General features: G+C 36.8%; 1 protein-coding gene across 2 annotated transcripts in view; it reads right to left on the bottom strand.

Moving 5' to 3' along the window:
- WWP1 (WW domain containing E3 ubiquitin protein ligase 1) overlaps positions 1 to 26,212 on the bottom strand; it is a 61,397-nt gene that overhangs the window by 12,883 nt on the left and 22,302 nt on the right. The window contains exons 2-16 of one of the 2 annotated variants that reach the window (XM_065668529.1): positions 25,160 to 25,250; positions 22,069 to 22,207; positions 19,825 to 19,949; positions 16,800 to 16,937; positions 16,636 to 16,702; positions 14,319 to 14,500; positions 10,245 to 10,593; positions 8,146 to 8,241; positions 7,364 to 7,538; positions 3,854 to 3,908; positions 3,671 to 3,755; positions 3,447 to 3,575; positions 2,432 to 2,504; positions 2,276 to 2,347; positions 1,181 to 1,269 (exon numbers count right to left, since the gene is read on the bottom strand). In XM_065668529.1, coding sequence (XP_065524601.1) covers positions 1,181 to 1,269; positions 2,276 to 2,347; positions 2,432 to 2,504; positions 3,447 to 3,575; positions 3,671 to 3,755; positions 3,854 to 3,908; positions 7,364 to 7,538; positions 8,146 to 8,241; positions 10,245 to 10,593; positions 14,319 to 14,500; positions 16,636 to 16,702; positions 16,800 to 16,937; positions 19,825 to 19,949; positions 22,069 to 22,207; positions 25,160 to 25,229 — 1,844 coding nt within the window. In that variant the 5' untranslated portion in view covers positions 25,230 to 25,250. The remainder of the gene's footprint in view (positions 1 to 1,180; positions 1,270 to 2,275; positions 2,348 to 2,431; positions 2,505 to 3,446; positions 3,576 to 3,670; positions 3,756 to 3,853; positions 3,909 to 7,363; positions 7,539 to 8,145; positions 8,242 to 10,244; positions 10,594 to 14,318; positions 14,501 to 16,635; positions 16,703 to 16,799; positions 16,938 to 19,824; positions 19,950 to 22,068; positions 22,208 to 25,159; positions 25,251 to 26,212) is intronic. The other variant, XM_065668530.1, reaches the window with a different exon arrangement.

Raw genomic sequence — 26,212 nt, 5'->3', positions numbered from 1 at the left:
AATTGCTGGTTCTCAGTTTCACACACAAAATCTCGGACAAGACTTATTCCTAAAACTATGAAATTATACTACCTTTACATTTGTTATTTATTCTGCTACTTTCTGTGACTAACAGATGTTAGTTATATTATTCTAACATCACTTCTTTGGAATACTTTTTTTCTCTGGAACAGACAACTTGAACTCTCCTGGTCCCCATCCTGTGCCTAGGGCCATCATGTCAGGGACACCAATCAAACAAAACCCATGCAAAACAAAAATTTGATTCCTCCCTGCTGTAACCCCCCAAAAGCCTATCAGACAGTGTAATTCAGAAGTATAACCACCCATAAATGCAAAGCAGCTCAACCTTCAGATGCAAGCTTCCTTACTTGCAAATACTACATATTTTCGCTGAATTTCATTTAGTAAGCTACATAAACCAAAACTGAACACCTTTAAATTAAAAAAAAAAAAAAAAAATCAAAAAATTTATCACCTATGACTACTTCTAATTACCTGGATCTGCAGTAGTACTGACATTTTCATCCTAATAGTAACATTTCGGTCAAGTATCTGTCAATATTAGTCAGTGGTTATCTTTTATATGGTCAAAAGATGAAACACACTTTAGCTATCATTTTCCTGTTACCAGATTTTCCCTTCAAGTTCCACTTCAGATTCTAGAAAATCCCGTAGTCTAGCTATTTTGCACTCCTGCACAGCCTACATAGTCTGTTCATCTGCTGTTACTTCATGGCTGCACTACTCTCCTCTTGTTCATGTCCTTTCTGTTCTTATCAATCCCAATCTGGTGCTGACTCTTTTTTTCCAAATAAGCAAAACACTTTTTATTTTTCCATGGTCCCTACATCTAGGAAAGTGGAACTTTCTGATAGGAAGTTTCTGATATAACTCAGTCTACAGCAATTAACTGGCATAAAAACCTCCAATTTAAACATCAATCTTTGCCAAAGAACTGAACAACTGAGACCACGGTTTTACTAATGTAATGTTATAACCCATAACAACAGCCAGTGCTGTCAGTTTCACCTCCTGAACACCTTAAGGGAAGCTAAAAAAGGTAACCAGAATCAGACTGCAAAAGCAAGCAGTTTCTTTGCCAACAGAATTACATTAGAAATCAAGGCTAGAGTGCTATTAAAACATATACCTATATTTTAAATAAATTTTCTTTTACCTTGCCAAGCCACCATAATCCAATCCTTCTTCTCCTCTGAATATAACATACAATCTTCTCCTCAAATCATAGGGTTTTAATGCCATAATCTATAAAAAGAAAACAAAATTGTAAGAAGTTATAAATTATGCATTGTCAATACACTCACTCCTTATTTAGATTCTCTTTAACTGATATAGAAATGCAATATATGTCAAATGTTTACACAGATTTGACAAGCAATTAGACCACCTCATGGAACATGCAATTAATAAAGAGATATACCAACTTGGACTTAAAATCCTTGAGCAGAAGTCTGCTAGCAAGTGGGAGAGCATATCTGGAAAGTATCACTATATGACTGCCCTGTTCTTATAATCTGCCTAAGGCAATTCAGGGAATCTGGCAATGTTAAATGTATCTGATATATTACAGATTTTGGTTTTCGGCAAATCATTTAAAAAATAATTTAATCCAAAATAAATGTAATATACTTTCATTAATAATATAATTGTTACTTATAGAGAATCCCTCCCAGGAGTTTTTGATGTGGTGACAGCAGCAAGAATTTTCCTTGTTACAGAGAAAGAAGAACATGCATTGGCTACAGACTGTAACAGCTTAGGAACCATAAGCTTCAATTACACAGATTTAACCTCTGAAGGACAAAGCAGGACACCAGTTTTAACTGGAGAAAACACTATTTTGTAATGTATATAATCACAAGAATCAGAAAAGCAAATCTGATGTGGTTAATAGGGTATGCAATGTGGTTAAGCTATGAAACTCTTTTACCACAGGATGCAACAGATGCAAAAAGTTCACAAACAGAGCACAGACCAGCTCAAAGAAGCCCCTTGAGGATTATTAAAATACACAGAAACCACATCAAGCTAAAGAAGCATTTCAAATGTAAACAGCTGGGAGCTGAAGGATCATTTGGTAAAAGTGTTATATACAATACTTTTGTTCCCAGTTTTCCATACGAATCCCCCTTTGGCTAACACCAGAGGAAGATTACTGTGCCTGAAGGACCATTAGTCTGAACTAGCTATGGCCATCTTTGTTCTTATGCTTTGTCTTGATAAATAAACATAACAATCTTTGCAGGCTTACTTGCTGGAAGGAATCCTCAAACAAAGTCTGTCTGGATACATTGATTTTCACATGACTTGGCAGTGCATTGGACTGTAATCATAAGGCAATAACATTAAAAGGCAGCACATATAAATTCAGATAGTTTCAAAAAGTAAAGAATTACTTAACCAGTACCTGACACAAATAACGGAAATGAGCAAGTTTCCATCTAAAGCTACGCTCGTAAGCAATCTGTGGCCCTTTATTTCTGTAAGGAAATAGATTTGAGATATATTAACCACACAGACATCAAGCAGTACTTTCAATGCCAAACAGCAGCATGTAGATTTCAAAAATACACAAAAACTGTTAGAGTTAAGATATGATAAGAAACAAAAATGGAGTCCATGGTTTGGCCAGACAGTCTGTCCTTCTGCCACCCTCCTAGTCAATTTACCAAATTAGAGAGAAAGGTAGAGATCCAGAGGATTTCAAACCCCTGCCTATTTTGTAAAAATTACAAGTCAGCTAAAGAAGAGGTATTTAATTAATTGTCCTCACTCGAAGACTGTTAAATTAGGCTTCATAAATTCAGGTGCTTGTGGAAGTATGAATGAGTTTCTAATACAACACTCCATAGGCTTTTTGAATGAAAAGTCATCCACATGTCATCAGAAATAAACCCCACCCTACATAAAAGACATTAAGACGGTGTCCTAGGTTCAGCTTAAACCATGACAGACGGCCACAGGGTCAGTTTTTCTGACTAAACTATTTTTAAGAAGATTTGCATGTAAAGTTTTTGAAAAGTATTTAGAACTACTCTGTTTAGACATGAATGTTGCTAGAGGGTGCATAACTGTAACCAATACTCATTATGATCATTTCCTGTTTCTTAAGAAAATTAACTATTAGTCACATTATTTCAATATTCCAGTTTACCTCACTTTCCCTCTGATTTAGAAAACTATCACAATCTTGGTATTTGAAAAGTGTATAAAAACTAGTGAGCCTTAGAAAAGCACAGAAAAGTGTGAGATAGATTAAAATTAAGTCTTAAAAATAGATTAAATTTACAGGACAACAATTTGTTCATAATTTACTGCTCAATCACAGCTAAAGGTATACATTGTTTTTTAGTATAAGAAGATTTCATTATTAAACTACAGGAAGTTAAAACATTAAAAAATATATTTGATTTCTCACTTACACAGATGATTTCCCAGTACGAGGATCATTGAAGGTGGTGGTTCTTGTATTATGGTCAACAAAGTATCTGACACCTTCTCTTGTATATCTGATTTCCCAGCCCTCCGGAAGAGGGTCTTCATTTTGCAAACTGCAGAAGAAATTGCAGACAGTACTTTTTCCCCCATATCATGATATCTGAGAATTAAGCAAGACCTTTTTATTTCAGTCAATATACACACCTACCCTTGAGTTCGAGGGTCTTCCCACTGTGTTGTCTTTGTGTTATGATTTACAAAATACACCCTATCATTTGAATCCACTCTCCTTTCTAGGGAAAAGAAGAAAAAAAACCCAAAAACTATATAACAACTGCAATATAAATTTCTGTAACTGTCACTTCCTGAAATCAACAGCTAATTAACTTACCCCAACCTGGTGGTAAAGGCCCAAGTGGGTCATTTTCTGCTGACAACATCGAAGCCTATTTAAAAACAAGAGGACGCTCAGTTAGGCCAATTATTATTCGCATTTTTCCTTAACGTGTTCTAAGATTACCACTAGTTCTGAAGACTACTCATACTGAAAAACATGCCATTTTTAGTCTGGTTTTGAGAAGGAACACAGATTATATGATAATAAGATACAATTTGCACATTTGTCTCTACTGCTTCCAAGCCAATGTACCCCCTATTTCCCTTCCTACAGCAAACTTGAGACTCAGTGGTCTTAAAAGATGTAGAGTTCACAGAAATTTTGCAGAATGTATAAACAGATAAACACTATGTTCTTGCTGAAGAACATGCTTTATCATAAGATACGTTTCCAAGCACAGTGATTACTGCCAACACAGGGGTTTTTGCTTCCTCAATACATGATGACTTCCCTGGATGTTTGGCTATTTTCAGACCTGATCATTTTTAGCAACTGCAGCTGCAATCATCAAGATACATGGATGGTTAAAATTATACCACAGACAATAAGGGTAAAAGGAAAAAAAAAAATAACAAACCCAGATGAAATTATGATGTCAAACCATGCTAAGCTCATAATATACCGTAACCTTGCATTAGCCCCCAGGTAGCTCCCAAGAATAAAAAGCATGGGAAAAAATAAAAACTAGAAGGCAGAAATCCCCCAAACTGCAGGATCCATGCTCTGATTTATAATAAAAAGCATACACCCCCTAAAATTTTTTGCACACTAAGATTCCCTTCTTTTGCTGCCGTTGTTGTGCAGAATGGAATTTTGATACATGGAAATCAAACTGCATTATCTAAACAGTATCTTAAGGATCACCTTGCGACTAATACTGCTTTATATAGCATTTGCAATCCAAAAAATCTCAAATCCACTTAAGAGTTTACAACAGCAAATTCAGGCAAAAAAAAAAAAAAAAGCTTCAGTATTTTTCCTGTGAAACAGTAACAGAGCAAGGATCCGAAAAAAATGCAATATTTACACTCAAAATCAAGCTGCCTCTTTGTTCCAGCCACCAGCCAATAGACACGAACAGACTATTACCATTATCTCAGCAGCAAATGCAGTAAGCCTTTTGTGCTTTTGGGAACTATTCAGTCACAATGACCCTGTAACCAAAGATTTCTCTGTGGTGAGTATAAAAAGGATAGCACACAAAAGAAAATGCTGTCTGCCAAAGAACTGAATGACGGCACGATTCACAGAATTCTGATCTTCTTAATGAGTCCAAGGATTTGTGTGGGCTGCTGGCTAATGTAGATTTAACAGAACACTCCTAAACACTAGGCAGTGCCATGGAATGAACGAGGTTCTACAGCAAAAGTAGTATATTAACTGGGGTAAAAATAAAATTAAATTAACTAAATTAGCTATATCCTATCCATTTTTCTCCCTTCACATAACTTAGCTTTGACCATTCAAGGAAACTGAAACATTCTCTTACTCATGAAAAGTATTAATACATTTTTTTCCCAACTAATAAATTACAATCTCACTTATAAGCTGCAACATAGGCAGAGTCCTGGAGTCCTGGTATGTCACCAAAGGAAGAAAAGCTATTTCTAGTTTGACCTTAACAATTCTAGAAGAAAAGTATACAACAGTACTAAAGAGAAAAAAAAAAAAAAAAACACCAAAAACACACACCACAAACAAACAAACTCCAACAAAAAGAAAAAAACAAACACACAACACCGCACACAAAACCCCCATAATTTCTTCAATATAATTTCAGTTTTTTTACCCACAATATGTTAGTTCTAGGTATGCAACTGACACACTACTTAGAGTTCTAAAGCGATGCAAACAGTACCGTCATCTTCTCTCTTCCTTAAAGTATCTTCTGCCTCACAAACAAATCTTAATTCAATGATTCTAAAGTCCGAGGGGACATCTTAAGAAATTAGTCTGTGGGTTTCAGTAACAGTTGTTATTATTAAATGAAGAAACATAGTTTAATTAAAAAAATTATATTATTCCCTGAGAGAATAAGTCTAGCTCAAAAGAAAAAAAAAAAAAAGTCTTTGTGTCAGGAAAAGTGTGAGTTTTCTTAGATGTTTAAGCCACTGATCAAAGTAGTACACGAGTACAAAAAGTTGCTTAGTGGGAGTTCTTGACTTGTTATGTTTCAGCTGTGATTCCTGGATTTGCATTAAAAGTTACCAATGTGTACAACTCCGGTAGGGGAGGGTGCAAAAAGATGGAGCCAGGCTCTTCCCTGTGGCGCCCAGCGTCAGGTCCTGAGGGAACAGGCATTCCCTCTGAATATGAGGAAGCACTTTTTCACTGTGAGGGTGAATGAGCACTGGCATGGGCTGCCCAGGGAGATTGTGCAGTCTCCATCCCCAGAGATATTCAAGAGCTGTCTGGACACTAGGCAACTGGCCGTAGGTGACCGTGCTTGAGCAGGGCGGTTGGACCAGATGATTTAAAGAAGTCCCTTCCAATCTCAACCATTCTATCTTTCTCAAATTTCATGAGATAAATTGACTTTGATGAACAGCTCCAGGACTTAAGTGGTGATGCATGTTTCTCCTATTGCTAGTGATGACATATAAGGTCTAAATAGGTAAGAGGCTGAGAACCATTAAATGTAAGAATACTGCAGCATCCTTTACTTCAGAGGGGTACCTGAATAAAAGTCCATCAAATTCAAAGCAAAGTTAGGTCTGGAACGCACAGAGTCCTAGTTCAATGAAGCTGTTTCAGACCTGTACTTCAATGGTTTCTTCTTTAAAGCACTACAGCTTTGTTACATATCAAAGTCTCTGGGACTGGATTTATTTTTTTCTTTAAGGGACCAAGCACAATTCCTAAAATGGACTGGTTTAGAGTGACAGTGACATGCAGGCACCATCATTCTTAACTCTATAAAATGTAACTATCCTATTTATCCAGTCACAAATAGAAGAAAAAATAAAAATCTATCTCAAGAACTGTCTTCTTTGAAGCTATTCATGGTATTTTCTTCCGGCAGAAGTAAGTGAGCAACTATCCGAGAGAAATGAAAAACCATGTAGAAAATTCCAGAGCTGAACCAGGTGCATAAGCTTGAAAATGAACTCAACATGGAAAAATTGCCACCTGTACTAATGAATGACTCCTAATCACTAAAACAGTTTTGAAGGCCATTTATTGTTCAAAATGCCCATAACTCAGCTTTTATGTTCCTTTTCAGTTAAGGGACTTCTTTAGGTTTACTTCTTACTACTATCATTAAAGGTTTTAAGTATCATGCAGTACACAAGGCTCAAAAATTAGGGAACCAACTTTTGCCGTTAAGGACAATTTTTACAAGCATTTTCACAGAACCAGAATCTGAATTACTGATGCCAAACATCTCATAACACACACGACTGAACACTTACAAAAGCACTTTAGAAAAAGATAAAGAAAAAGCATACCTATACCTCTACTCATTTCCAATTTAATATGAAAAGTTGATGTGAGAAATTTTACCGAATAGAGGTATCGTTGGTTAAATTGCTGCATAGCTCCCTGCAGTTGATTCCGTTGAGACTGCCATTGCTCAAAGTTTCTGACTGATTCCATTGTTGGTCGCTGCCACGTTGTTGTTCTGGTGTTGTGGTCCACATAGTAAACTCTCCCACGATCATCGACTCTTCTTTCCCAGCTTTTAAGAAAGCCAAATGTTAACAGCTAATTCCATAACTGATTTTCTCTTTATGCTGAACTCCCAGACATTACTTGAATGAAGTACTGGAGTCACAGGCATGAATTTAATTTCTAAAGTCTCCAACCTTATTGGTAGGACAACAAACACATTGAGCAAACACAAAATTCAAGCAATAGCATGCTCAGCAATTTGTCACCTCATTTTTAATGTCATAAATTCCTGTAACCACAAGCAATGTGGGCAGGCTCCACAGAAAACACTTTGCAAGAAATTTGAGGTTTGAAACCAGTGCACTGGTGCCACCCAAGTAAAGGTAGTCATATGTGCTTAAGTTTTAAGGGAAGAACAAAATAATTTCGTAGCTGTATTTGAAAAAATGATGAGAGCAAACAACATATACAGTACCAATTTTCCTATAATAATAGCTGTAATTAATACAATTCTAAATTATCTGAAAGCTAGAATTTCTTACTATATGATCCACAACACAGTTTTAATGAGCTGCTTACAAAAGCTGGTATTTTTCCTACACCAAAAAACCCAAAACAAACAAACAAACAAACAAGTCCCTCTATCATATTTAAATAAAAAAAGTCTACATTACCCAGGAGGTAAGGGCTGTGGTCTTTCCCATGTTGTAGTTCGTGTGTTGTGATCAACATAATAGGTTCTACCATGAGGATCCTTTCTCTGCTCCCACCTTCGAGACAGAAAGACTTCCATGTAAGTCAAGGTGAAAATTACTTCCCACTAAGCCAAAAAGGAACCTTGGAACTGAATGAAAACACTGATCCAAAACTCATTCTAAAACACCAGAGAAAACTCACACCAGAATACATTCTGTTACTTCTTATTGAACTGGTATCACCATAAAGTGACTTGGTACACAAAATGAGCATACATCAATATTCACAAGCATTTTCAAATTCTATTTAAGGTATCTGAAGACAAAGGCAATTAAATATCTGCTCAAGGCCTTAATACTAAGATAAGCTCATTCAAAAAGCACTTAGAGATGTATTCTCTGCATCTTGAACTCCATGTCTCTTAAAGAAAGAGGCACATTTCAAAGCACTGTGCCTATATCCAACAAACAACAAGCTCTGTCACAGTGAACCTGAAATGTGTACTATCGTATGGTTTTCCTGTGTTTCTATTTCCTGTCCTGGTAAGTTATCTATCTGATATACCTGGGTATTATTTCTTCAGTTTTAGTTGCAAAGCAAACTTTTACTGAAGATGGAGAGAGGGCCAAACATTGTAAAACAACTGAGGTTCCATGCTGCTGAGAACTGTAATAATGCAATAGGAGTATTTATAAATGGGAGAGGAAACCAGGATAAATGTTAGATGAAAAGCTGATGCCCTTGCTTGCACCAGATACATGTTTTTCTTATACACCTAGAGAGGTAGGCAGAACACCTTGCCTGCCACTCATAGGACTCAACATGCATTTTCTCACTATTACAGGGTATCCTATAAAAATCCTACAAAATGTTTTCTGCAGTTCAAGAGGCTAAATGTTAAGATTATAAGAAGATAAGAGAGGAGCAGCAATATGTTACAGAGTTACTAGGGCTAAACATAATGGACTGAACTAGATGGGATGAAGGGGCAGGGGGGAAGCACTCACACAAAACACAACCCAGAGAAACCTGATGAGGGCGGAATGGCGAAGCAATGCATGTGGCCATAGTGCACACGGGCACTCATGACCCTGTCTTTAGTCTGAAACCATATAATTAATTAAAAAAGACTGTGTGGATGACCACAGGAATTCCCACCTATAAAGAGTCTCCACTGTCAAAGCATCTGAAAATTAAAAACTTTGTAACTCTTTCCCCAACAATATCTACACAATCTTTCTATCTTTTTAGGTGCTTGTTTTCATGTTTACCCAACTGCAGAAACTCAAGTGAAGTGTTACTAATAACTTACTGAACCTCCTTCAGAGGGAGCAAGTACAAGACAGGCTCTGAAAGATTAGCTACAATGACACAAGGTATATACACTTTGGGTTAAGAAACAATTTATGTCTTCAGAAAATGCTGTAATCGTTAATATCTAGAATATTACAGAAATGTCAGTATTTCCAATTAGTTACTGAAGACATCTTTCACACAAACCTGAGAGCATCTATTAAAGAGCAAGTACCGTATTTTCATCTAATGTCTGAGCACATCTTTAATTTTTCATTTAAGGTTTAGGATCACAGTAGTAGCTCCTAACAGTCTAGCAGAATTAAAAGTTTCTTGCTATTCTAAACACATACAGACACTTCAAATCTGTAATTTTACCTCTAACATTACTATTACACAGCAAGCACCTACAAGTATTTTATCAAATTTCAGTTCTCTGTATTTCTGTCCCTACTGCAGTCTCATAATTTAAGAGCCAAAGAAGTAACAAATTATGACCCAAGTAAGCCTGAATACATCAAATGAGAAGTCTTCATGTCCATAATGCCCAAGAGTTTGTCTATTTGGACCACAATACCATCTCAGCAAATTTGTTATCAGTCATTACTGGGACAAGAGCTACTAGCCAGTTACAGCAGCAGTACGAACCCCATTTTAGATCAAATAACCCCATCTCAGCAAACAGATCTGCACTTGGCAATCCCATTACAGAATCAAATTTCTGTTTCTTCATATGCGCATTTAGACAAAACACAATTACAGCATTAAATTCAAGCCCACATACCCTGGTGGCAAAGGCTCTGTACTCGCATTACCAGACTGCTGTCTTGCAGGTTCTACAGATGCGCTTGAGGTGGAGGAGGATTCCCTTGGTTTTGCTGCATCTGCTGCTACACTGTTTCGAGCATTAGGCTGAGCACAGTCTGTTGCACCTGCAGGTTCCAGTCCAGCAGACGCAACAGGTGATGCAGAAGCATGGCTTTCGGAACAGCTTGCTGCATCTGTTGTTGACTGAGTTTCTGCTGTAGTGTTAGCGCAATCTGAAGACGTGGGAGCTTCAACTGAATCTACCGGAGCCTCAGAGACAGAAGAATTACCAGCTTCGGGTGCAGAGGAGGAGGATTCGCCATTAACTGAGAAATGGGAAATAAGAACACTTGTGCATTATCATCTGCTGAGATTTATTTTTCAAATGACAAACTTTTGTAGTAGGATAGCACCGAAGGAATATGTTTAAGTCACACCTATATGCCATAAGCATTATTTTTGTCTAAGATGACAAAAAGTCACAATGTACCTCCCTCAGTTAAAGCTGTAATTAAAACTCAAGAGTCTGCAAGCCACACTCTATAGACTTCCCTGCTAAGGTAATTCCTTAGTGTCTGCATAGCTTGGTCTACATTACATTTTACTCTTTAGATTAGCGAATGTATCCATCTGCTTAGGACCAGAAAACAGTACTGCTTTATTTGCTTTGAAACTTATTTGCTATGAACTTATACCAACTTTAAAAAAGAATCTCGATCAGTATGACATGAAAGAAAAATGTGAAGAGACAAAAAATACCATGAAATTTAGAAAACTAAGATGCAGTTCTTAGAGATTATTTTTATCTTTTCATTTTTCAGAGTTGAGGTACAGAACCCTACAATTCAGCAAAACACACCTGTGTGTGACTTGGGTAAAAAAAAAATCCCCCTCCAAAAGTGGGATTAAAATGTAAAAACCAGTATTTGGCTAATGCAACTTACACAGTCCAATGACTGAACAAAGTAATTTCAGAATCACAAACTAAATCAATTTCTGTCTTTTAAAGAACAATAAATATGTCATCCAACTCAAGCAAGCATAATCTCATAAAAGGTTTAAAGCAGGAATGGATTTAGCAAGAAAAGGGGGCTAAGTAGGCTTTAATACTTCCAAGCTCACTTGGCCAACCATACATCAATACGAATCATCTGCAGAGCTTAACAGAACAGTATGTCAGCACAGGATCTTGTCTTAGACAAGTGAAATCAGGTACAGCAGCCAGTAGGACCCCATCAAATGTCAAGGCCCTATTAATTAAAAGCAGAGCAAGATCATTCACACTTTGCATTTTCTGCAAGACTAATCAACACCAGACACTGACAATTCTATTTAAACTCATTTGGACCTCTTACAGAGCTGTAAGTGCTTTTCTACAAGAAAAAAAAAAAAAAAAAGTGGATGGACCACTCGGTGGATAAAGAACTGGCTGGATGGCCGCACACAAAGCGTTGTGGTCAATGGCTCGATGTCCGGCTGGAGACCGGTAACGAGTGGTGTCCCTCAGGAATCGGTGTTGGGACCGGTCTTGTTTAACATCTTCATTGCTGACATGGACAGTGGGATTGAGTGCGCCCTCAGCAAGTTTGCCGATGACACCAAGCTGTGTGGTCCGGTTGATATGCTGGAGGGAAGGGATGCCATCCAGAGGGACCTTGACACGCTTGTGAGGTGGGCTGATGACAACCTTATGAAGTTCAACCACAACAAGTGCAGGGTCCTACACCTGGGTCGGAGCAATCCCAGGCACGGCTACAGGTTGGGCAGAGAAGAGATTCAGAGCGGCCCTGCGGAGAAGGACTTGGGGGTGCTGGTCAATGAGAAAATGAACATGAGCCGGCAGTGTGCGCTCGCAGCCCAGAAAGCCAACCGTATCCTGGGCTGCATCAAAAGGAGCGTGACCAACAGGTCGAAGGAGGTGTTCCTGCCCCTCTACTCTGCTCTTGCGAGACCTCACCTGGAGTATTGTGTGCAGTTCTGGTGTCCTCAACATAAAAAGGACATGGAACTGCTGGAACAAGTCCAGAGGAGGGCCACGAGGATGATCAGAGGACTGGAGCACCTCCCTTATGAAGACAGGCTGAGGAAGTTGGGGCTTTTCAGCCTGGAGAAGAGAAGGCTGCGTGGAGACCTCATAGCAGCCTTCCAGTACCTGAAGGGGGCCTATAGGGATGCTGGGGAGGGACTCTTCATCAGGGACTGTAGTGACAGAACAAGGGGTAATGGGTTAAAACTTAAACAGGGGAAGTTTAGATTGGATATAAGGAGGAAATTCTTTCCTGTTAGGGTGGTGAGACACTGGAATCGGTTGCCCAGGGAGGTTGTGAGTGCTCCATCCCTGGCGGTGTTCAAGGCCAGGTTGGATGAAGCCTTGTGTTGGATGGTTTAGTGAGAGGTGTCCCTGCCCATGGCAGGGGGGTTGGAACTAGATGATCTTGAGGTTCTTTCCAACCCTAACTATTCTATGATTCTATGATTCTATGAAATGTAATATGCAACACCAACTTCAAGCACAGCATACTATCCACTCACAAATCTAAGGACTGAGGCCAATACAGCTGCTCTATATTCATAACTTTATCAATACAGATTTGCAAAATTGAACCCTAGACTAGTGACTACAAACCACTGTTCCAGCATTTTACAGTTCATTTGCAAGAGTGTTATAAAGTAAATAAACAGCTACATTCTACTTGTGACTTGTAATATGTATATAATGTCAGCAATTTCTTGCTTTCCTAAATGGTCAGAAAAGCAGGTCAAAGAATTACACGCAATGCACTCAAATCAGGGAGTCAAGTTTTTTAAACAATTATCACTGGGCTGTAAGTATTTTCTTGATAATGCAGAATAAGCATGATTGTACAGACAGCAGCAGACTTGTAAAATCTGTAAATGCTTTGCTTTTTGAACACAATTATTTCAGAATAATCCGTCACTACTTCCAGCTCACACAGAACAGGTTAACTACATCAAGACATGTCAAGACTTTGCATTATTTCAATCAAACGTAAACCGTATTATTAAAAAAAAAACCCACATAACTACAACTTGATCACATTTCTTTCAACTTGTTTTAACTTAGCAGCAATTTTATCTTCATGGGAAAAAAGCCAACTGAAATTTTAGCTTTCATTAAAAAAAAATAAAATAACCACAATTCATCCACATGAAAGACTGAATGGGATTATGTAACAAAGTTATAAGCAAAGTAACTGACAAATCATCAGCTCTTTAGTAAGCTGATCTCCAAAACAGATCTATAAAACATTACATCAGCTGATTACCTCACCAATGAGATCTAAAACAGCAATTCTGGCAACATCACATGAAAATGCAATCCTGCTAAGCCCAGTAGTGTGGGGGATAGGAAGAAAGAAATCTGTCATCAACAAATGCTGGAGACCTGTTTTATGCCTTCCCTTAAAAAAGTCCCCACTAACTGGTACAGTATTTGAAGACTGCTCTATCAGTGCCCCAGTGCAAGCCCAGTGATGATTTCATCAATATTATTATTTGAACAAATCAATTATTTTTGCAATTACCCTATCCTAATACAGATTTCAAATGGATCTCTCTGCTACTGGAGAAAAAGGGAGCAATGTCTAAATAATACATATGCCCTCTGGCCTTCCACTGGAAAGAGAGGGGAATCGAATTAAAATTCTCCAAATAGAGAAAAGCTTCAGATAGGGCCTAATTGAATTATTAGCTTGTAAAGTTCATAACTATTTCTGCTATCTTTCCACTATACCCACATTTCCCACTCTATTGCAGAAAGTTTGACAGTCTCTGTTTTACTGTTTATTCAGCTTGCCTATTTCTACTGAAGGTTCTGAAGTTTGAAACTTAATACATCTAAGAATGGGTCGAACTCAAGAAAAATTCAAAGAAGTGGACACATAGGATTATAAATTCAAGCCCAGAAACATCCTTTCAGTATTTCTGAAATCTAACAAAAAAATATAGAGAAAGTATGCCAACTTCAGATACATTTCAACCAAACAAAAATGCTTAATGGAACATTTTCTCATAATTCTCCCATTCTTACCAGTGCTGTTGACAGGCTGAGATGCAAGTGGTTTTGGTTCTGGTGTATTTTTGGGCCTGGCTGCAGCATGAGCAGGAGATGGTGTGCTGTCTCCATTAACAGCTTCTACACAGAATGTATTCTGTACTATAGAGTCGGAAGGTACTTGATTGTCTACCCCATTAGAAATGTCACAAGCAGATCTTGGTAAAAATAAGAGATCATTTTAGGTTACCACAAACAACATGTTAATCAGATATGCAACTAAACCAAATCATACACTAAATCACACTAACGAAACAAATAAAGAAATGGAAATAAATTCACAACAGTTTGTAACACAATTTTTACCGCCTAGATAAGTCAAATGCAACACCAAAACAATTAAGGAACAAAAGGCAAATTTTAGTTTTGAGGATTTCAGACAACAAATAAGATTATCCTTTTCCACTTAATCTTTTACTTGTAATGACATACTAGAATTGAGTTGAACAGACTGATGCATCTGCCACATCTTCCAAAACTGCCTTAGGGGCCCTTCAAAGAGCAGCTATGAGCAGGAAAACTCTACTTCTCATTAAACAAGTGGAACAGTTGGGGTTTTCTGTCGTACCTCCAAAAATTATTCTAGTGATAAGAAAGTAACAAAATTCCCTCAGTAAAGGAAAATAAGATGAGCTTCTCAATACATAGGCAGGATTGGACATTGTGAGGACAGATATACACAGACAGCTCTGTGTTTATAAGGCCACATGAAATTAAATATAGCATCAGGGCTTGTGAATAGGAAGTCTCTTGTTCAGTTACACTGTTTTTACCTAAATCTATTCCCAAAATGCTTAAAGCCACCCACCAGAGACACATATTGTGAAAATTAAATTCAATGCCAACTCCCCATCTTCTCAAGGAGGCTAAAAATTAAAGAGAAATTAAACAGATGACAAAACAAATCTGAAAATCTGACAGAAGTCCCACTTTGCAGAGTAAGAAAGGAAGAAGCAGCATTTCCATGCTATCAAACTAGTTACCCAACTTCAAAGGAGTACTATAAATAGAGAATTAAAGTATTATTTCTTTCAGCTCTAGACTACAAAGCTGATTTGCTTCCTAAAGACATGCAGAGAAGCTACCTTAAAACTTTCGTCTCTTAATTTTAAAGCTTTAAAACAAAATTGCTGGATAGTTCTATGGAAAACTGCTGTCATCAAAATACCAGGATCAAGAGCAGGTACCCAATGAAAGCCGCACGCCCAGCAACAACAGCTGAATGAAAACAAATGATTGTTAACTACTGTTTCAAATCGGTATGCTTAACAGTTCCAAACCTAACAAATACTAAGGAGAAGCAACTTTTTATTTGATACTCATTCCCTCATATTAGGCACCCATGGGGGAATAGAGACAAACTTCCACATATTAAAAAAAAAAAAAAAATCAAGTTGAGTGTTAACGATAAATGTGTTCCTGTCATTCAAATGCATAGCAACTGTATGTTTCTTCAATCTATCACGTATGCCAAGAACTTAGATGGAAAGGGGTTCACTGCAAAATAACTGAGCAGGCCAGTAACATTAAGTTGATCTGAACATTGACCTACTTATTTGATTCACTAGCAGTGAGGGGGCAAACAATTTACTCCTACTTCTGTCCAGGCAGTCCTGGAGCTGCAATAAAGATCCAGAAGCCAAGAATTAAGCTCTAAATTGACCCCAAAGCCTATTTTCTTGCCACTTAAGGTTGAAGCAGGCAAACCCTTTGCTTCAGTGCTCTGCATAATCCTCCCAAAACTCAGTACAAGTCTCGTAAATTCCTGATCATAACCTTAAAAAGGAACTGGATGAGGGACAGTAATTTAGTTTTTATTTATTTCTTCTGTTCAGTTGGTATGTTGCAACAAGGTAGTACAAATGAATAGAAATGGTTCTTACACAACAAAAGAAAAGAAAACAAGTACACAAAACCACATTGAACCACTGCTCCCCTAATCTCTGCCACAGCATTTAGTAGACTTCTAGCCACTTGAACTATGTTCAGAGGGCTACACACGCAAGAGGTAATGCTAAAGCACTGGTGAGCAGACTCTAGCAGCAGAGGAAGAACAGAATTGTAAATTTAACTCTCCTCCAGCTAAACTATGTAATTATCATGTAAGTAATGTTTCTAAAACATCTAGTAACATTATTCATGTCTTGACAGTTAAAAGTCTATTGCCTTCAGGAAAAAAAATCCAAAAAAAAACCCCTACAAAAAACAACACACAAGCAACCCGAAGATTTCAACTGATAAATTTGCTAACACGTTTCATATAACGTAAAACACACACAAAAAATATTCCAACCTGGATGTACTTCTTGCTGAAGCATCTCTGCTTTCATGCACAGCCTCTCCATTTTGCTGAACTTCTACTGAACAGTAAGAAACAAATTCAACAGAAATATTCCATTATGTCTGTTTGAAATCTTAATCAAAATATTACCATCTGATTTAATTATTTTAACTTACTTGCTGCTGATGAACTGAGATTTGTAAGAGATTCTTGTTCAACAACCAAACCATCTAGCACAACTGTCAGTTCACCTGTTTGCACCATGCCACTCTTGTTTTCCAAAGAGAGTTTCAACTGTTCTTTCACCTTCTCCACTAAAAAATGTAGTGAGGATGGGTAGGGGGAGATAAGGAATGAATGGATAAAGAAAAAAATTAAATTTTAAACAACATTAAAAGACTTTCAAGGCAAAAACATGATGCGTATTTAGTTGTACAAAACTGAACATGAAGAATATTCAGATGATTCAAATCAACAAAAATCACTAAGGAGCTGTGTAAATTTACATCTGCTGTGGGTGAAGGCGCAGTTTATTGTAAAAATTAACTGGCCATTTACATAGGATATTCTACAGGTATGCTGGAAGATCCACATGGCTTCTTTACTTTGTTGTTAATGATTTTCCAGGTTTGCTGTTTCCACTAAGCCCCTTTTGAAATTATGCACTAACATAATATGAGACAGCTTAAAGTCAATCAACTTCTGAACTCCACATCCAAATATTACAAGTCACTGGGAACCTCATTCAACAACCAGAGCTTATGTTCATTTCTCATATCACCTTCCAAAACTAATCCTAAGAGACCACTGAAAAGAACATCACTTTAAGGAAGAAGTAAATGCAAAGACAAGACTGCAGAGTCCTTCCTCATTTTTTAAAATTATTTTTGGTAAATCCTCACTAGCATTTTCATAGATCCCAACTCCAAGGATTAAACAGTAACAGAGAAGATACTTACATAGCCAAAAATTAAATTAGAAACTATTTTCACCAAAAGAAATTTTGAGATAATTGCGATATACAAAAAATATGCACATGGTGCATTTAAAGAATTCCCTATGACTGATAAGCAATGCACATATTTGTTAGAGAGACATACATAATCCAGAAGTAAGCCCTACTGTGGATGCTGCGTAATTCTCTCTAAATCAATCATTACTAGTACAGCATTTAAAACTACATGTCAAATCCAGACACAGTCAGCTATGAATTAGCATTAATCAGGTTAAAATGGTTAAGGCCTTTTAGTATTTGTGGTCTCAGATTAAAAGATAAATTTTTCAAGTTATACCACATTTCCCTCCATATGATTTAAAAGATAAATTTTTCAAGCTATACCAACATGTTTCCCCCCATATGATACCACTCCAAGCTAAAGTTAAAGCTTACCATACACTTGATGCATTAAACTAGCATTTCCTTTTTTTTTTTTTTTTTTTCCATTCTTAACATATATCCTAAATGAACAGTAAACATGAAAACAGGGAAGGCTACCATAAACTATTGCTAGATACCCCCAAGCTGTTACTTTAAAGAGCAGGTTCGACAATGTAGTTGGGCAGTGGTATAGTGACTTGCAGACACCCACTGCAATATTACACTGGATTTCAAAGTATTTCACTGGAGCAAGCACAAAGCTCCCAAATCTACAGAATTATTAAGCAGTCCGCATTTTGGAAAATGCTACTATCTGAAAGAATCACAGAATCACAGAATCCCAAGGGTTGGAAGGGACCTAAAAAGATTATCTAGTCCAACCCCCCTGCCTACCACTGAGTTGTTAACATATTTGTAAATCATTCTGCAAAGGGTGATTGGTTTAGCTTATGCTGTTTTAACAAGTTATCTCCCCAGACCAGATCAACAGTTGGCTTCAGTTGAGCTGAGCTGGCAAGAAAGCTGAGAAGAGTGTGGGAAGCAACTCAATACTGGTAGTGTTCAGCAGGAGAAAATAACAGCACTAATTCTAAAGTCTCTGCATTTAGAGGACTTCCCTTTTACATTTTCTTCAGTAAAGAGCCTTTCAAGTGCTGCATTTTAGATTAGCTATTATCAATAACTGAATGACTAAGGGATACCAACAAAGTTATTCTACTGGAGAACAACTGGCTAGTACAGTGTGCGTCAAACTGCTGATTTGCCCAAATGAAACACTGCATATATATTAGTTTTGGTGCAATGTACAACTAACTCACTCAACCATTCCCTGAAAGAATTTGCCGAGTTGTTGGATCCTACAACCCCTAGATATACAGTAATAAAGCATTAACTATTTTTTTAGGCATAGTTAAAATATATCTTTTTTTTTTCCTGTCATTATTAGAACTCTGGTTTCTTCTGATAGTTTGGGGGGGTTATAACTTGACAAGGAAACAATTTTTCTGCCTAGCTATGAAATCCTGGGCAGAATCTTTACAATACTGTCAAAGAAACCCCACTTGCTTTTGGATTCTGTTGCAATTTTCTCTGAGCATCAGAAAAATTAAGCTTTTTTTCAGCTTTCCTTCCCCACCATCTCCCTAAACAGAGCTCTCAGGTATGCATATCTAAAATGCGAGACTGGCTTAGCTGGAATTCTACTGCCACTCTGGAGTGGAATTTAAAGTGTGGATTCACCATCTTCTAGTACTAACAAAAAACACACAAAAAAAAAAAGGGATACAAATTAGATAAAGAAGACCTGGTTTTAATTGTATTAAAAACAACTAAAATCAGAAGTTACATAGAATACAACAATCTCTAATGTACTAGAAGGAAGTTCTTGCTTCTTTCATTATTCAGTGGTTCCTACTGCTTTCTGAGAAGCTATATTATGAGGAAAAATACTCAGCCTTTCTGTAAGTGATTCCAAAGAAGGAAAAAACAAAGAATTACATAGATGACTTTTCTGAAAGCTTAGACTTCTTTTACCAAGTTTAAAAAAGATCTTCTAGCAAATTAGTTATTAGTTTGCCAAAAAACACTGTATTTCATCACTTCCACTTTTACTTAATTTGTAGGAACTCATACTCTAATGTTTGGTTCAAAATTATTGTATCCCATTGTTAAACTGCTCTCAACAGCACAGGTATCTCTAAAAGAGGCAAGACATCAACTGAAAGCCAGTTGTAATTACATGTGTAGTTAGTAGTCTGGTTGCCATTTTGATATATAGATTAGTAATAACAACTCTACTCAAAATACCCTTCATGGTAACTTACATTTTCTATTGTGTATTTCCAAAGCTTGTCTCAAGTCTACAGTGGCTCTTCCTAATAAAGCATCTGCTTTTAAAGTGTGATGGCTCCACACTCTAAATTCCAGCGTAGTCTGTGGAGTCACATTCCTGCATATAAAATACATTTTTAAAAAAAATATATATACAGGTTTTAAAGTATTTATTCTTGTTATTAGGAGTATTTGACCTTAATTTGCTTTCTTATAATTATTGTAGTTCTTGGTACTAATTAACTGAGGTTTTGTACTGCAAGGGGAAACTTTTAACTAAGAACTGCAAACACTACGATACCTACATTTAAGATCAAACTTAAAGTCCATTACTATAACATAAGGAATTTGAGGAGTATCAGAATAACCTACACTAAAGCTCAAGTCTGTTATATAAAACACATCTCTCTATTTACAAAAGATGTATTTTCCTTATTTCTCACTGTTCCAGAATTCTACCTAAAAACTCACATTATTAAATGTGGAGAAAAAAGGTGGCAAATATATTTATCACTAGAAAAATACTAATTTTTTTTTTTAAAGGAAAATGCAAACAATCAGTTTCTTGCAAACAGGAAGAACCTACTTAATAGGTATCAGCTTACCATGAAAGTGGTGATAAAACATTATTTGTGAATCCACAAATATGTATAAAACCATAAAGCATACTCACAGAAATCAGAGGGGAAAAATCAAATGATGAAGCTAAAGTAAAAACTGGAGGGAAGCAGAAACATAACAGACCAAATTAGAGTAATATTATGATAACCTTTGGCAGTGATCTCTCCCCTGTTCAAGAAGAAAAACTGGAAGCTATGCTAGGTCCTGGCAAGTAAGTTTCATAGTACAGGATCTAGTACTGCAAGAGTGATCCTGACTGTGAATAATGGAGTGGAAAGGCTGTTCTGCAAAAAGTCAAAAGCCACATACCCACCAGTTACTGGATACAGAAAGTTATATTGACATTGATGAAAATAACGCTAAAAAAATCCCCCTGGAGAACGTGAGTTGTTTTTGCTGAAACCTATGAGCAATGTATTTTTGCATTTCGAATAAGCTGCCTTCTAATGGTAGTCTTACTAAATCACTTATGTGACAAAGAAAAGAAAAAAAACCAAAACACATACACATGGAGAACATATTGCTGGTATATATAAGATCCTAATACTGATGATGGAATAAGTCTGTTTGGCTATACTGTGTATGTCAAATTACCTCATTTTAATCAGGTCACCAAATTCTCCCAAATCAGACCTGCCTCCTCAACAGAAACTTTGGATTCTCTGAATACACTGATAGCTCTGTACTTGTGCTAGTAATAACTCCTGGAAATCACTGTCAGGTCCAGGACTACACTATTCTCTATTACAATACTGCAAAGGGCTAGCAAGCTCTATTAAACCTAAAAAAATGAGGAATGTGACACAGGAATACCCTAATTGCTTCAGCCCAAATCTGCAGTTAGTAAGTAAGTGTTCCCAAGCAAACAGTTCCCAAAGCTAGGTATGTTGTACCACTCCCCACTCTCCAGCACTGTTAAGTTACAGGAACCTGGAATGGTTCCTACTGCTAACAAAGTTGAATTTTGCAAAAAGACAAGTCAACACTGCAAAATGTACCAGTTCGTGTACAGTGCCACTTGATAGTAGCTATGTTGCTTCCAGAGCCAAATCTGAAGCAGTACGATCTTGCTGGTATAATAATACATTCTTGCAAATTGTACAGTGCAAGACTGCCAGCTCTTCAGAGTCATATTCAGGTATATTAACACTTGTAGCACAGGTAAACAAAATTAAACCACAAGATGATTAAAAAAGTCAAACATTGGGATAAGTTGCAAGGTCACTTCGCAGTAAACTGTTTCTGCGTGTGTCCCTTCATCAGGACATTTAAAGGACAAATTGACCATCCTCTAAATTACTACTTATCCAGCTGAGATTTTTTTTTTCCTTTTGAAGTTGCGAATGGCATTTCTACAATTAGTATCATCACCTAGAGATTAATTTTAAACTTGAATGGTCCACAGCAACTGCATGAAAGGAACACTGTCCAAAAAATATTCTCAAAACACTGTAAGAATTGAGAAAAAAAAATCATTTGAGATAAATATCATCTTATGTCTGCGTTCAGTCATCAAGGGACAGAAAAAAACCTATGCAAGCAGCCAAGCTTAGTAAATATTTTCCTACAATGCCTGCCTAATAAACAGTATTAAACAACCAAAAAAATCTACTTACACTGTCAGCTGCTCATCCCATTTTGGATTTGAAGAACTACTTGATTTCGCTGTTTTCTTAATTTCTCCATCTGCACTTAATTCCGTGTAGAAAGTTGTTCCAAACCAATTCTTTCTCCGTTTCAGTTTGGCACTGGAAACTAGTAAAATACATTGCTTTATCTGTAACAGCATACTGTCACTGAAAAAAACAGAAAATGTGCTGCCTACACAATGAATGAAACACAGCATGAGAATGTTATTCCTCACCTATTTCTACTGAATATAAGGAGATCAATGCTAAAACATTAGCTTTTATTTCCAAAAGCTACTTTGTCAGACAGTTGAAACAAAGTGTGACATATTCCCTTCACCACATACTGGCAGGACGGGTTGGAGAGACAGCACGACTATTTACGGATAAATACTGAAAATCACATATGGTTTTTGGTTTATTTTCTCATTGTTCTTCTTACTCTTACTTAACTAAAAATACCAAAGTATGTTGACATACAACATCTGAAAGATTACCAGCCTTTTTGGTTTTAATTATATGTAGTCATGAAAGCATATGCAGTTCAGGCCTGCTCCAATATGTATGTCCCTGTACAGCAACGCCTGTACACAGAGCTTCATTTCCTTGCTTGTATTACCTGTGTGGTTAACTTGTGGCTTAACACCTCTGTTTGTTAAAAGTAAGAAATAAACTCTCAAGTTTGCCCTACTTAAACACCTTTTCAGATGAACTTGAAAGTTTCAGCTAAATATTTAACAATTAGGAAATAGCAAATGACCAAAGAATCTATTTTTTTAAACTCCAAATCACTGGTGAGGTCTTCAGGGCTCCTGAACATACATTTGCTCTCCTGCTTCCTCACCCAGCTGAGGAAGTCAGTATAAAAAACAACAGGAATCTAACTGCCCACATTTTAGACTCTATTTCAGGCAGATGTTGTCTTCAGAAGACCACATTGATGGACACACAGCTGTGTCCTACCTGCTGGCTATGCCTTCCCTCTCATTCCTCCCATAATTCAATTATCCTTTTAATTTCAAACTGATGCTGGGTATTTTCAGCCACTTGGAATTAACGCCTAAGTTTTACTTTTCTGTATGGTACTTGCTAATTCAAAAAGTGGAAGTTAACTAAATTGTCTGGAAGGGAGACTAAAAAGTCCCATCCTATATTTCTAGATTACAGTATTCTGAGACATATATACTAGAGACGCATATAAAAGTTAGTGGGACACTGACTTGTCATTCCTCTGATCTTGCAATAAGGCCTGGTTAAAGAACTAAACCTTCAGAAAACTACCCCTAAAGATTGTACAGATTTCTTCCCACTTCAGTCCTTGAACTAGATTTTCTGAAGCCAAGAGAAGCTCCAGAATACACAACTTGCATAAGGAGCAGTATAGACGAGGATAACAAAATGATGATTTCTGCCTGCATACAGAGATCTGAAGGTACAGGTCATTTGTGTAACTCACTTTTCTATAGTTCCATATATTCAATCTACAAGTGGCTCTATCTGTGTTATTAGTTATTGCCAGTTTTGGTGATTGATGATGTTATCAAGTTATGTGATCCTTACACAAGGTTAGTCAGTTTTAAGGTTTTTCTCTCATCTGATTAAAAAAAAAAATAACCATTTTGGGGACTCTCCGACAGTGTATTTTTTCCTCAGATAACCTGATCATCTCTGGACCATCCAAGCAGGATGTATGTTGAGATGCAGCTTTTTTTAAGACATGGTGTCTTCATCATGTTTTTCCAATTTTTGTTCAAGACTGCTTTAAATATATTCTCAGTCATGCACTCATTTTTATTTCAGAGCTCCCAGATTTCTCAGGATTCCTGAAAAGTTCAAGCTATTCATCAATGGTAAAATGATACTTATATACAGACATACATGCACATACATCCATATGTGTACATATGTATTTATGAACAGTATCTACTTGCTGGTAACATTATCACTTTTAACTACATAATTAGTTATCAAACCTATTTACCTAGAAGAATGTTACTTATCTTTTGATTACAAGTCTTTGTTCTGCCCTGCCAGCACACAGAAAGAGCAGCGCAGACTGACACTGATGGTCACATCCCAGATGAGTCCTTATCCATAAGCAGCAAAAATGCAGAACCTACTAGGCCTGTTCAACATCTATTGAAAAAAAGTGTCCCCAGCACAATCAGAAATTTCCAGAATTGCTTGCAGCCCACTGTGGCTTCTTCCAGCAGATTCTGAGATGGCTGAATTCCGCCCCAAACTCTGAGAGCCAGCACGGCAAAAGGAAAAAAATAGTCACAAGATGCAACACAGTAAATTCCAATTTGATGGAAGGAAAAACATTTTCACAGTGATGTAGTGTATCACCAGAACAAGCTGCCCAAGCTAGTAATCTACAGCCTTGGAGATACTTAAAATTCCACTGGACAATACCTTGAGCAACCTGATCCAACTTCAAAGGTCATCCTGCCTTCAGCAGAAGAATGGACTAGGAAATCCCCAAAGATCCCTTCCAACCTAAGTAATACCATGAATCTGTGTAATCCAACCTGCTGCTCTAAGGATAATAAAACATACCTATATGATACTCAATATATGTAACTTTTACTACATATCAAGTTGTTTACTTGATATGTAATCAAAGACCTTAATCTTTTGAAAAGCTAGCAGATTTTGTGATCTCTTCCAGTTCCTCTACAGCTTCACTATAAAATGGCATGCATTTTCAGCTTCGAGTTCACTACAACTGCCCATCTTTTTTGTAGAATTTCAATTATGTGTGCTCCCTCTATAGAATTTGTGCCATTAATTATTTGTTCCCAAGCAGAATTCCTTACATTTGCCCCTACTGTTGTATGGAATATCTTTTTTGTTTTTAATTATAATTTGAAGAGATCATTAAAACCAGTCATCCAACTCACTGTATAACGACTACTTAGCTTCAATTCACCTACATATAGTTATATTCTTAACTGTAACATTCAAATTATTAAGCTATTAACTATACTAATCCATTTTTACACTAATTTCAAAGACTGCTTTTTCAGAATACATATGCTTTCCTGTAAAAATCGCCATGGTACAAACCACTACTTGCCTGTTACTTGCATCTGTAATCTTCCATTATGGTTGTTACTTGTACCAGATCTTGGCGAGGATGTGGCCATGTCAGAGGTTTAGGCTTTAGCCTGAAAGAAAATAAAAAAAAATAGCACACAAGTAGCTTATCAAAAAGCACTTATCTCTGCATGGTAGTTAAAACTGTTAAATAAAATACCGAAATAATCACCAAATTCCCAAATGTTACTTAGGTATGGCAAAAGGCACTATTTCGTAACACCAGTTCAAAAAAACAATTACTTTGTAGATTTTTCCCATGCTACCTTTTGAAGATGCCAAGACACTTCAGTAATGCATAAATTTACATAGTTTAGAACAACTGTGGAAGGCAAGAGAAAAAATTCAGCCATGATGCATCAACATCCCTATCTCCAGAAAGTAAGCTTATGGTCTGATTTCAGATAAGCTAAGCACCAACAAATTCAAATGAACAAACTATCTGAAAGGTTTATATGCTTGAAAATGAAGCTGTCCTCAAAATGATACACTCGAGCAACAATGTGATTCAAACATTTGAATTCTATCATTAGATCTGCAATCAGCTTTCTATACCACTGCTGTCCAGCCACAAATCACTTCCCTCATCTATTGAGACGGTAAGCACTTTACAAGGACCACCCCATCTTCCCATTGAGCAACTAAAATAGTATGGTCTGATCTCTGGGCACCCCAGCACCTGAAGTGCATGTAGACAGCATCACTCCATCCTCCTGCATTACTACGCCTGAAACAAAGCTGGAAGTCACATATCCTCTGTTTCTATCAAGCAACTGTTTTTCATGGGAAAAGAATATGTACATTTAAAATACATTTTCCATGATATGGATGAACTTCCATGTATTTATTTTCTGGTAACAATAATTTGGGAACACTGTCACCAAACCTTTTCCATAGTGCACCTCTATCAGCAAAAAAGTTTAGAAAACACACCCCTAAAATGTGTATATTTATTTATACATTATGTATAGGTATCACTGTACCAATGTATTCTATATATTATAAAACATAAAAATAGAAAATAAGAAAATGA

Source organism: Lathamus discolor, chromosome 2 (assembly GCF_037157495.1).
Source record: "Lathamus discolor isolate bLatDis1 chromosome 2, bLatDis1.hap1, whole genome shotgun sequence".
Classification (NCBI taxonomy): Eukaryota; Metazoa; Chordata; class Aves; order Psittaciformes; family Psittacidae; genus Lathamus; species Lathamus discolor.
This window is presented reverse-complemented; position numbering and strand designations above follow the sequence as displayed.